This window comes from Phyllostomus hastatus, unplaced genomic scaffold (genome assembly GCF_019186645.2).
Source record: "Phyllostomus hastatus isolate PE091 unplaced genomic scaffold, TTU_PhHast_1.1 phas_scaffold_200, whole genome shotgun sequence".
NCBI classification, from domain to species: Eukaryota; Metazoa; Chordata; class Mammalia; order Chiroptera; family Phyllostomidae; genus Phyllostomus; species Phyllostomus hastatus.
Window position 1 is genome coordinate 49,796 of NW_025334016.1, and position 13,738 is coordinate 63,533.

The 13,738-nt window shown below is 44.4% G+C and overlaps 1 protein-coding gene and 2 pseudogenes across 1 annotated transcript; 2 read left to right on the forward strand and 1 right to left on the reverse strand.

Annotated features, from left to right (window-relative positions):
- Positions 1–4,958: 4,958 nt before the first annotated feature.
- Positions 4,959–7,062, reverse strand: LOC123832664 (annotated as a pseudogene).
- A 72-nt stretch (positions 7,063–7,134) lies between these two features.
- On the forward strand, positions 7,135–7,680 carry LOC123832752 (ferritin heavy chain-like). Its single transcript, XM_045860531.1, has one exon. It carries the CDS (start codon positions 7,135–7,137, stop codon positions 7,678–7,680), a length of 546 nt encoding a protein of 181 aa, XP_045716487.1.
- Positions 7,681–11,759: 4,079 nt separating this feature from the next.
- On the forward strand, positions 11,760–12,934 carry LOC123832665 (annotated as a pseudogene).
- The last annotated feature ends 804 nt before the right edge of the window (positions 12,935–13,738 follow it).

Below are 13,738 nucleotides of genomic sequence, written 5' to 3' on the forward strand. Positions count from 1 at the left end.
ACAAGCTCACTCTGGACGACAGCAAGAACTGAGAAGGACTGCCTACCCAGTAGCCGCGGGGGTGACCTGCCCTGGTCACCATGCAGAGCGTGTCTATTGCCATATTGCCCTACGAAATGTTCAGTTAAGTTTTTATGTTTGAGTGCTTTCATTACTTCCTAAAGTTATTGGTTGCTAAATAATTAAAGGTGTTTCCTTGGTTTGCGTGTGCAAAACTGTCCCCGTTTTCATTTTAAAATAAGTGTGCAGGAGTCTCTTCACTCACCCATGTCCCATTGTGTGCAGAATGGGATCTCCATGGATGGAGGGAGGGATCTCCATGGGTGGGACCCTGTATGGAAGGAGGTATTCCCTGGATTCTGGATGGAGGGTAGGGGTATTCCCTGGGCCCTGAATGAAGGGTGGACTATTCCCTGGGAGTCTGAGTGGAGTGACAGGGTATTCCAGACTACCCTGGATGGAGGGAGGAGGTAATTCCTGGACTCTGGATAGAGGGAGGGGCATTTCTTGGGACCCTGAATGGATGGAGGGAGAAGCTATTCCCTGGGGCTCTGGACAGAGGTTAGATGTTTCTGTAGGACTCTGGATGAAGGGAGGAGGTATACCCTGCACAGTTTAAGGAATTAGGCTGTATGCCCTGGACCCTGGATTGAGCCAGGGGCTATCATTGCCACCCTGAATGGAGGGAAGAGGTATTCCCAAGATCCTGGATGGAGGGAGTGGGTACACCTTGGGACCATGCAGTGAGGGGGTTCTCTGTGTGACCCCAGATTAAGGGTATCACACTCATTTTCACAGGGGGCCACATCAGCTTCGAGGTTGCCTTCAAAGGGCTGCAGGTAATTTTAGGACTGCATAAATGTAACCACTCCTTACCGTTAAGCAAGGGTTCATTGGTTCCAGAGGGTAGAAATTAGGTGCCAGGCTGGATAAAAACAAGGTACAGGGCCGGATTCAGCCCAAGGGCCTTGTGTTTATCAACTGTGTCCTAGATGCTGGGAGGACTTATTCCTTGGTCCCTGGATGGAGGGAAATGTTATTCCCTGGGACTCTGGATGGAGGGAGGAGTTATTCTCTGGATGCTGGATGGAGAGAGACTGTATTCCCTGGGCTAAAATGGAGGGAGGAGCATTCTGTGGGATCGGTATTGTGGGTGAAGTATTCCTTGGACCCTGGATGGATGCAGGTGTATTCCTTGACCAAAATGTAAGGAAGAGGTATTCCCTGGAACCTGGATGGAGGGAGGGGGTGTCCCTTGATGCTGTATTGAGTGAGGTGGTATTCCCTGAACCTTGGAGGTGGATGGGGCTGTTCTGTCAGACACTGAATGAGGTATTGGCATTTGACAGCCTCTTCCCTCAAGTGGGCTGCCTATGGCCTCACCAGCTCCTCCAATAACTCTGTAACTCAACTGATTGATGTGCTTAAAGGAATCCTAGGTTTTGTCTTTGCACTCAGTGCCTCTTGTTGTTGTTGTTGTGTGTAAATACCTACATATACATAGGGGCACACGGACATACATACACACACACTAAATTTGCATCACTGCTAATGGTTTGGAAAAAATCAGCACTTATCTGGCTGGACAAACTCAAGGGATAACATTACTGAAGGAGAAACAAGTCATACAGCTGACAGTACTCCGCAGATCAATGAGCCTTTCCTCTTGAGTGTTTGTCAGGTGAGAAACCAGAACTTGAGAACTCCATCCACAGAAGCAAAAGCCAAATGTTTATATTCTACCTAAAGAATATGTCCCAACCCATTGATTGACATTGAAATAAATTAAGTTTAAAATCATTTTGGCAGACAGCTACCAAATAATCAGGTATTTCTTAGGAATTTGAAATTGCCTTAATATGTTTAACTGACCTTAAATACTGAGGGGGTTTTGTTTGTTTGTTTGTTTGCTTGCTTGCTTGTTTTTGGGAAAATGGGAAAACCCTTCAAGGAAATAAATCTAAAGGACATTGTTTATTTTTCAAGTGTGAGCAAAAACTGAAGAATGAAAAGCTCAGAAGGAAGGTAATTCTGTGAATAGCACACAGAAAACACTACACAAAATCTACCTTTGTAAGTGGTGTTTTTTACTGAGTTTTACATTGGCTAATTGAGGTTATTATAGTTTTATGAATGAGAAAAAGAGCATATAAACATTTGAGAGTATGAAAGAAAAGTTAAAAAAATTAAAAATGGGAGAAAAATTGCTCATGTCCAATCATGAACAAAAATGATTACATGTAAAAGTTATTGTATTAGCACTCAAGGTCAATATGACTATGAGGCATAGACAATTTTATAATGATTGTAATTTTTGCCTAACTTGTTTGGAAATACACTCAATTTTAGTGAAACAAATTATCTACAACTTCAAGACATTCCGAATCTGTAGGCTAATTTACATAATTTATATAATATTTTAATAGAACAAAACTTCAGCACCTTCAGTTATTAAAATTAGTGAGACCTTTAATGGTACTTCATGAAACCAGAATAACTACATCAGGGTAAAGTATCACTTTCCTTTTCACAAGTTTATAAAAATGGACAGGCAATACTTAAGAAATGCCTTCCACTAACTGAAAGGAAATTTACTTCATGAATCACCCAGAGAACTAAAGTGTGCCAACTGTTCCAGAAAGAAGAGTGGTCCAGACCTGAGATGGCCCACACATATCAGGGAATGAGGACATGGCACTTGAAAGAGAACTTGCATCCCAGCATACAGGGAAGTGGCAGCAAGTGTATTCTCAGTCAGAAGTGATTACGTTTAAGACAAAAAGCATAATCTGAAGTGTGACTGAATCTTCTTAATTTCAGTGATGTAGTTTTATTTGCATATCTTTATAAATTGTTAGTTTTACAGCCAGAGAGGCATACCTTTAAGCATAGAGATTTTTATACCTAGTTTTATGTTTTTGCATATTAAAGTAAAATTATAAGAATAATTTGTCACCATTGGGTGTCTTTGATTTTTTTCCTTCTCAAGGAAACCCAGTTTAAACACATTCAACACCCACTCCCACTCATATTTTTAATTTGGGGAAATAATGAGATATGATGAGAAATAATAAAATAAAGCTTCTAATGAGGACTTCAACATTTTAACTAGTGTTTCTGAGCCCCCACTATGTGAAATTTAGTATCAAAGAAGTTAAACAGTCTTTGCCCTGAAGGAGCTCATGGTGCAGCTAAACATTCCAAATTACCCAGAGAGGAATCCAGATCACCGTGTCACTGGCTGCTAATTACAAGATGTGTGCTTGCTGGAGCATGTTACTGGCTCTCAAATTCACAGCTTCTTTATCTGTAAAATATGGCTGGTGATGGTAAAAAATTAACTGAGAGTATCTGTAACAATGAGATAATAGAGTAACAACAGTCCAGGAACAGATGATATTAAGGATGGATAATATAATACTGATTTTGGATTGCTCTCAGTTTTCATTGCTGCTTTATTAAATGAGTTTTATACATATGCAAACACACACAGAGTAAGTCACCAACTGCTGCTACTTATGATCTGCTTTCTTGTAAATATATCATCAAGCCTACTGCACGTATTAATTTTTTAAGATTATATAGAACATTGATTAACACTTAGCTGCAAAAAAATTCAGATGTGATGAGCTTGTGGGACAGGTTTTTATATTAGGACCTATAAAAATACCTGGCATATAATATGTACTCAATAGAAATATAGTGAATTAATGAATGAATGAAGGCTCATCACTGACAGTGAGTCAAAACTTATTGTCTAATATCAGTGGTGTAACTATTAGATCTGTAGCATTTTTAATCAATGAAGGGAACCAAAAGACAAGACAGAGCTTTTGCCAATTATGGCACTAGAATTTTTATTTGTTGGCTCTGCATTTGGTATGAATAAGACTCTGTTGTATAATTTTATATATCAACTTGACTGGACCAGGGTATACCCAGGTATTCAGTCAAACATTATTCTGTGTGTGCCTGTCAAGGTATTTTTCCATGAGATGACTATTTAAAACAGTCCACTGAGTAAAGCAGCTGGCCTTCCCTACTGTGGGTGGGCCTCATCTAATCAGTTGAAGGCCTGAAGAGAACAAAAATGCTGAGCCAACTCTGAGAAAGAAGGAACTCCTCATTCTCAACTGCCTTTGAGTGGGGAACACTGTTTCTTTCCCCTGCCTTCAACTTCACTTCTTGGCTCTTGAACCTATTGGCCTTTGGACTGGACCTGCAACAGCAGCTTTCCTTGGTCTGAAGCTTGCCAAATGCAGATTTGGGGAATTTTGAGCCTTCATAACCACATGAGCCAATTCTTTAGTTTACAGATAGACAGACAGACAGACAGATAATATTCTATCAGTTCTGTTTCTCTGGAGAACTCTGACTAATACTAATACAGTATAGACACTGACCACAAACCTTTCAAGGAAACCTTATCTTATAGTCTTATATTGTATATATAAGACTATATATTGTTTAAAAATATGATCTTGTGTTATAGTTTCTCTTTATGTGTTTATATTTACTCTTATATTGCTCATTAAAGAAAAACTGGAGGGGATACTTTTCTTTAACACATGTATATTTCCTTCATGGAATTCTGAGGTTCCCAGCCCATGCTTATTTATTGATTTCCCTTAGAAAAGATAGTTTTTCAACCTTAGGTAGAGTAAAATGATAAGGATGAATTATTACATAATACTGGAACATAATAAGAAACAATCTACAATAGCAAGATTTCTTCTATTTAAACAGATTCTCACAGTGAGTTCTCCCAACAGATACAATGAAATCCCCCAAAGATATTTGGAAAGTCTACAATTACATTAAGACTAAACACTGATGTAAGGAAATATAGATTAAAATTTCACATCATTGAGAAACTGATCATGTAGTTCTTTTTTGCTATCCAAAATGCGTTTATTGGGATGGTCCCCCACTCCTCTTGATTCAGGCTGCTTTTCGTGCTACTTGCTTCTGAAAGAGAATCCTTCTGCAAGCCTTGCTTTTCCTCCTGTAGGCTGACAGAGGACAATGGGGCAGACAACACACAAAACTACCATTTGTGCATGGCTAAAGCCATTGGTGATCTTCTAGCATCTTGGGCATTTCCCACCCATGAAGGAGGAATTGGGGATCTACACCAGGGGCTTCTTGTTGTGTCTCCTCTTCCCCTCTTCTGCAGAGGGATGAAGGAGATCCTTAGAGAGAGAAAGGTTGTCATGGGGAGGTGGTCCCTTCCAGATACATGGGCACGTAGTTCTTTTCTATGTCTAATATGTGATTCTATCATTACAAATAACACATCAAATAGACACTGTTATTATTCCATTTTTAGATAATCAACAAATTGAATACTCCTAAAACCAATTAGATTAGTTTACATTGTGATATTTGATCCTTTGTTTTCTTCATAAATACTGAATGAGGGTAGACTGGGTGGAGGAGGGTAAAGAAGGAAAATTTGGGACAACTGTAATAGAACAACAATAAAATACTTAATAGAAGTTGAATAGCATAAGCTCCAAAGAGAAATAGACAATTCAAAAAAGGTACAGTAATCAAAGCCATGAGAATATAACTATGAGAAAGTAGGCATTTTATTCATAACGATCACACCATGTGAGAGCACTTACGCTGTGTCTTCAGAGCAGAGCCACCTTTGATTCTTCTGTGTATCTCCAGAATCTCAGTGTCCAACATATATTTGGAGTATATGTTTGGTGGTTGAATTAATCATAAACAAATGAGTTATAAATACCTAGGTTGGTCTTATGTCTTCCACTATAATACCCTTGAATTGTAAGAATGTATTTTCATTTTTTAAATTTCCATATATGTGTAATATCATGGATATATTTCCTTTGGACAAAAAAAAAGGACAAAGATGGCAGTTTTCTGTTTGTTTTTGTTTTGATCTGGGTCTGCACTAGAATACAAATCCCATGCTAAGAGAACAAGTCTCTTTCCGTTACTAGTATTTGCCCAAACCTTAGACTAGTGCCTGGGCCCTTTTAGATGATAAGTGTTTGTTGAATGAATGAAAGGCAATTTGAGGTCAGTGGTATTCTCAACTACTGTGGCTTGTTTCTTAGGACTTAACTGAAAGCTTTAAAGAAGAAAAAATGCTTATTGAGTGGCAGGGAAACTACAAATGAGGTTGGAGGTGATGAACATATCCACATGGTTAAGTGTTTTCTTTAAGGATTTAACTAAACCTTTTGTTTCCTGTCAGAAGGAACTGAAGTCTGAGCTTACCTAAGAGGACAGAGACTGGCAAGCCAGGTGAAAGGGGTGAAGCCTCTAGGGGGTCAGTGATGAGGTCACCCATACTCCACATTGGGGTGCAAACAGGGCAGAAGGAGTGTGTCTCCAGGACTGCGCTGAAAGATGAAGACAGAAGAGAGAGTAAAGCGAGTGAAGAACAAATTCCAAGAGTGAAAGATGGAGAGGTGCCCGAGTCACTGAGACGCTGGAGGCCCTGCTCTGCCGCCAGAGAAATGTGAAGCTGATCATGAATGGGGGAGAAAGGGGAGATCACTGGAGGAACAAGGTCTAGGAAGTCAGCGGGGCTGTCGGAACTGTCCTCATGTCCCTGCGAAGTCACTCAAACAAAGTTTTGTGATATTAAATGTAACCCGTGATACCACAAAAGGGCTATGTTCAATGAAACAATCACATCAGGGCAATATTTAAATAAGCTGCTCAAGTAAAACATGCAGGGGATTAACTCAAAACAGATGCACTTGTATTCCTGAAGAACATTTTAAAATGTCATACCTGACAGATGCCCAGCACTGAGAGGCCCTGTCAGCCAGGCTGGCATGGAACTTGGAAAGTGTCAATGCCGCGGCCCCATTGGGCCCCCCTCAAGCACCCCCGCCAAAATGGCGGTGCCCTCAGTCTGACCCTCAAGTCCCTCCCTCAAAACTGGGGACTGGGTCGTTTTTTTCCAGTCGATCCTCAGAGCCAACTGCAGCGCCTGAGGCCCGACACGTGAGCACGCCTGTGTTTCGCGCCACTGCAGGACACTCCCAGTTCCTGGAGTCCCCACCCTCGTCCCTGCCTCATCGCACCCGGGCAGTCTCGGCTACAGCATTGCCTTAGTCTCGCTGCACTGCGCCTGCACCTGAAGACGTGAAGATGTTGTCCGGACCCTCGTTTGTGCGTCAGAACTACCACCCTGAGTGTGAGGCCGCTGTCAACACCCACATCAACGTACACTTCCACGCCTCCTACGTGTACGCGTCCATGGCCTTCTACTTTGACCGTGAAGACGTGGCCCTGAAGCACTTCAGCCAGTTCTTCCTGCAGAGGTCAAGCAAGGAGAAGGCGCATGCAGAGAGGCTGATGAGGCTGCAGAACCAGCGCGGGGGCCGAATCCGCCTGCAGGACATCTGCAGTCCTCCCTGGGACGAATGGGACAGCGGCCTGAGGGCCATGCAGTGTGCCTTGCACCTGGCGAAGAAAGTGAACCAGAGCCTGCTGAGTCTGCACCAGCTGGCCACCGAGAAGGAGGATGGCCACCTGTGCGATTTCCTGGAGAGGCACTACCTGCCCCAACAGGTGATGTTCATCAAAGAGTTGGGGGACCATGTCATCAAGCTGCGCAAGATGGGAGCTCCGGTATCTGGCCTGGCAGAGTACCTCTTTGACAAGCTCACCCTGGGTGACAGCGAGAAGAACTGAGCCTGGACTGCCTTCCCGATAGCCATGGGGTGACTTGGTCACCGTGCCGAGCATGCCTATTGCCATAGTGCCCTTCAAAACGTTCACCTAAGTTTTTTATATTCCTGTTTTGCCATTTCTTCCAATAAAGGTGTTGGTTCCTAAATAAATAAAGGTGTTTCATTGATTCCTTTTGTTTGAAACCCAAAACTTCTAGGTAATGAAACAGGTGTGTAGGAATCTTTTTCCAAACACACCCCATCACTTGTAGATCAGGATCCCCTTGGATGGAAGGGTATATTTCCTGGGACCATCGGTAGCAAGTATGGTTTGGGACCCTGGTTGTAGGGAACAGGTGTTCTGTGGGACAGAGGATGAAGGGAGGGTGTTTCCCTGGGACCATGGATGAGCAGAGGACTTATTCCCAGGAACCTGGATGGAAGGAGTGGGTATTCACTGATCCCTGGAGCAAGGTGGGGCTATTTTGTGGGACACTAGATAGAGAGAGGGGTATCCTGGGACCCTGGATTGAAGGAGAGAGTATTTCCTGTGCCCTGTATGGAGGGAGGAGTTTTGTGGACCCTGGATGGAGCCAGGGCCTATTCCTGGGACCATGAATGGAGGGATAAGGTATTCCCTGGGCTCTGGATGGAGGGAGGTTGCATTACCTGGACCCTGGATATAGGGAGGGATTGCTTGTGATACTGGATGGAGGGAGAATATATTCCCTGTACACTGGACAGGGAGATGGTATTGCCTGGACCCTAGATTCAAGAAGAAGGCATTCTCTGGGCTCTGCATGTAGGCAGGTGGTGTTCCCTCGACCCTGGATGGAGAGAGAGGCTATTCCAGGAGTTTAAATAGAGGGGAGAGATATTTCCTGATCCTTGAATGCAATGAGGAGCATTCTGTGAGACTGTCTTTGGGGTGGAATGTTCCCTAGACCCTGGATGGAGGGAGATTACATTTTGTTGACCTCAGATTGAGGGAGGAGGTATTCCCTGGGTCCTCAATGGATGGAAGGGGTATCCCTGGATGCTGTGTGGAGTCAGGTGGTATTTCCTGAGCCCTGGAGGAGGTTGGGGCTTTTCTGTGGGACACTGGATGATGATGGAGGGGCATTCTGTGAGTCCCAGAATGGAGTGAGGGAATATTACCTGGACCCTGGATGGAGAGAGGTCATATTCTCTGGCCCCTAAATGGAAGGAGAAATTATTTCCTGGGCCTTGGATGGAGGGGTGGCATTCTGTGGAACCAATGCTGGAAGGATGGATAGTCTCTGGGTCCCAGATGGAGGGAGAGTGTTTTCCCTGGGCCCTGAATGGAGGAAGAAGGAATTCCTTCGACATTGGATGGGGGGAGAAAGTATCCCAGGACCCTGTGTGGAGGGCCTGGGTATCCGTTCAATGCTGGAGGAGCATGGAGCTATTTTTTTGGGACCCTGGAAGGAGAGAGGGCATATTACATGGATCCTGGGTGGAGGAAGGTTGTGTATCCTGCGTCCTGAATGGATAAAGCAGGTATGCCCTGGAACCTGGATGGAATGAGAGGGTTTTCTTTGGGACCCTGGAAAATGCAGAATGTATCTCCTCCTTAGAAACCATGTGGCATATGGCAGGGGGTGGTCAGGTGGATGGTCTGATGTTCTGGTGAAAACAGATGTATGTCCATGCTGAAAATGCAAAGCCTGGCCTTAATATTATTGCTGTGATTGCCAGTGGAGAAACAATAAAGAGTGAGATTGGGCAAGAATTAGAGGGTTCTTACATTTTACCTGAAGTTTTTAGTTTACTATACTATGCAAAGTTAATGTTTCTCAACAATACCCATGCAGCAAGATGAAGACCCCAGAAGCCGTCTTGCCAGAGTACTGATGAGGGCCTTGGCCAGCGGGGTCCCTGTGTTGTGGCTGTCAGGAACAAATTCAGAAGGACTACAGAAGTCCTGTGAAGAAAAAGGGACGGCGTGGCTGCTCTCTAAGTGAGAGAGAGGGCCGGGACCACTGCGTGGACAGGCTTTTATTGCTTTTCTGGGTACATTACATCTAGGATGGTCCTCATTTACTATCCACAGGTTCCATGTAGGTGATTGCTTTTTACAGATAACAAAGGAAAGAATGTTGCTAACTACTTCAAAGAGTTGTGACAGAAGTGTGTGACACCAAAAGTGGTGGAAGTGGTTACACTCCACACTTGGGAGGTTTAACATAACCTTTAGTAAATTACTTTAAAGACATTCAGTAAACATTTGCTGCCTCAATTCAGGGTGAGGGAGCTTTAGCAAAAGCAAGCCTCATATCAGCCTAGGTAAAATCCAGGCCTGATTCCCCATGGGATAACCTATCCATGTGCCTGGGTCCTGTGTGTGGACTTGCTCCCCACTGGATTTTCTGAGTCAGGGTCTGGGCTACATTGCCCATGCTACACAGAACGGTTCTCTGTAGAATACCACTTCCACAAGCTCTCATTGAGCAACTGCAATGATAGCTGAGCATTTGGCCTTTCTGAGGGACATGGGAGTGTCTTCCCAAGGTCCCCATGCTGGCCATGCCTAGTACCCTTACAAAACATCCAAATATAGCTTTTTGCTTCAGTTGTCCTCTTTCTTTCACTACGTCAACATAATACTCCAAACACGAAATTATCTTCATAGGACGGAAAAGTACAAGGTCAAGACAGAAGGTCAAATTCCTGGTATTGAATATGAAGTAGCACACATTCCCCTGCATGTTATCAGTGACTCAGTGCTTTCAAGAATGTAGAGGGAGGGGGAGAGCTGAAGCTGGGAGACTAGTTAAGAAATCTTGTAGCTGGTCCACGTGAAAGGCACTGGGGGTTGAACTCTGGTGGTGACTGAGAAAATGAAGAGAGGTGGGCAAATTCCACAGGGACTGGATGAGCTGATAAGTTCAGCTTATGGGCCAGAGGTGAAGAGTGAGGGACCAGGAAAATAATCTAGGTACTGGTGATTAGAATTGAATACCTGGGTTGATGGTAGTACTGTTTATTAAATTGAGGACTTTAGTACAGGTGTGGGACTGCCATATTATTATGCAAAATCTGAGATGCCCATTGGTCATCCAAGTGGAATCACCATGTAGATAACTCTGAGGCCATTAGAGACCCAGTGCTGCAGGTTTGTATCAGGGACTGGGTATGTAGGCAACCGTGGCCTAGCACGTATCAAGACTTCATACACACAGCAACAAAACATGTGTTCAGTGTAAATTATATTGTTTACCCACTCTAGGCACAATGACGTGCTTAGCAATTAGGAAAGGTGGGAACACTCCCCAGTTAAAGTTCCCAGACACCAGGCCAAAGGCCCAACCTCTAGAGGAGACCTTTCTAAAGACAGTGGTGCCAGTCCTGCTATGCTGACTCATTCATGCACAGTAGGTGTTATTTACCCACAGTGGGCACGGATCACCCACCCACTAGTACGATGAGACAAATACAATAATATCTATCTTTCAGGTGTGTAAGCAGCAAAAGAAACTATCATGAACAAGTATATGCCACCAAATTAGACAATCTGGAAGAAATGAATAAATTCTGAGAAACATACAATCTTCTGAAGCTGAATCAAGAAGAAACTGGAAATTTGAACACATGGCTTAAAGTTAAGGAAATCAAAGCAGTCATTAGAGAAAACAAAAACAAAAACAAAAAAACACCCAACAAATAAAAGCCCCGGACTGGATGGCTTCACAGGTGAATTTTATTCAACTGTGGTATCTGACACCTTTAATCTGCCCAAAGTACACTCCAAAGACAGCAACTGAGCTTAAGACATTTCAGGCCTCCAGAGAAGGGACATAGTAGGACACATCTACCGAGAAGAAAAAAGTATTAGTCTCCCAATGTCAGAAATATCATATTTAATTCGGTCACAAGGATTGTCCCTGTCCTACCTATAAGCCATACCATATATCCTCAAAGGAACACCCACTGAGTAACTCAGCACACTCCAGGCTTCCATTGCAGCAGAAAACCTGTAATAAAATGCACATCACAACTCTAGCTCAGATCCGTGCTCATTACCTTGGTTGATGAAATAAGTCCTTTATTCCTAACTATAAAGGAACACAGGTTTGCCAAATGTATGAGGAAGATAAAAGAAAAAGGACAATGAATACACAGAACTATTTCTGGGCAGGGGGTACCCAGATATAACACAGGAAACAGAAGAGAATTTTACCAAAAATTCAAATTCATATTCTCAGAACTTTAAGGGAAGAAAATGGATCTATACAATAAAAATGTCTCCTATAGAAGGAATTAGATGACAGATTAAGTCCTTGCAACATAGACATATTATTGCAAACCTGAAAACATTAAATGTCAGATGTCAGAACAGATTTTCCCGGTCTCACCCAAGCTGTGATGGAACCTGGAATATGCTGCTGATTCACTTCCCACTTGGACACCCCCCCTCCTGCACCACCCTTTGGCACTCCACTCCTGCTCCAGGGATTCTCCTTGCGCCTTCTCCAGAACACTCGTGAGAATTGCTCAGTTTTTCTGTCTTCAGGTCCCACCCTCCCTTTTCCGGTTCCATCTCAGAGCCAACCACCAGTCGCCTGCTGCAGACCTCTGGAGCACCACCCCTGTGCAGTGCTGCTGACTCACATGGGGATGCTCTGAGGCTACCCCGCAACTCCAGCTCCAGCTTCCACAACTTCTTTTTCGCTTTGGTGCTCCCACCCCACACCTGTGTTCCCAGATATGGCAACCACATTGGGACCCTGCCATGTGCATCAAAGCTGCCACCCCGAGTGTGAGTCTGCCATCAACAACCAGGTCAACTTGGAGCTGGACGCTTCCTATGTGTACTTGTCCATGGCCTGCTACTTTGACCGTGGAGACATGGCCTGAAGCACTTCAGCCTGTTCTTCCTTCGGCAGTCCAAGAAGGAGATGGAGCAGGCGGAGTATCTTTTGGGACTTCAGAACCATCGTGGCAGTAACCCCCGCCTGTGGAACATCCCCAGGCCTGAGGAAGAGAACTGGGAGAATGGCCTGAGGGTCCTGGAGTGCGCCTTGCAGCTGGCGAAGAGAGTGCAGCAGAGCCTGCTGAGTCTGCAACAGCTGGCCACCGAGAAGCACGGTCACGTCTGCAACTTCCTGAAGGGTGGCTACCTGCATGAGCAAACAATGTTCATCTAAGAGTTGGGGGACCATATCACCAACTTGGGCAAGCTGGGGGCCCCAGAAGTTAGCCTGGCAGAGTCCCTCTTTGACAAGCTCACTCTGGGTGACAGCAAGAACAAATGATCCTGAATTGCCCTCCCGAGAGCCACGGGGTTACTACCCCTGGTCACCGTGCCAAGCATGGCTATTGCCATAGTGCCCTTCAAAATGTTCACTTAAGTTTTTATGTTCCTGTTTTATCATTTCTTCCAACAAAGTTATTGGTTAGTAAATAAGTAAAGCTGCTTCATTAATTCATGTGTGTAAAACCCTCATCTTCTAAGCTTAATATCTCCATGGACAGTAGGGAATATTCCATGGGACCGTGGATAGAACCGGGAGTATTTTGTGGGATCTGGGATGGAGGGAGGGGGTATTTCCTGAACACTAGTTGGAAGAAGGGGTATTTGATAGGACTTTGGATGGAGGGGTGTATACTGGGGGACCTAGGAGGTAGAGAGGGGGTATTCCATGACTCTGGAGTAGGGTTCGGCTATTCTGTGGGAACCTAGATGCAAGGAGGGGGTATACCCTGGTTGCTGGATGGAGGGAGAGTGGTTATTCCCTGAAGCTTGGATAGAGGGAGGGGTATTCCATGGGACCCAGGATGGAGAAAGGGGTATTGCCTGGACTATGAATGGAGGGAGGAGATATTCCCTGGACCCTGGATGGAGAAAGGAGGTATTCTCTGGACCATGGATGGAGGGACAGGGTATTCCCTGAACCCTGGAGGAATGTGGGGCTATTCTGTGGGACACCAGATGGAGAGAAGAGGTATTCCCTGGGCCCTGGCTGAAGGGAGGGGCCTTAGGTAGGACTGAGGATAGAAGGAGGGTTATTACCTGGACCCTGGATGGCGGGAGGAGGTACTCCCTGGAGCCCAGAAGG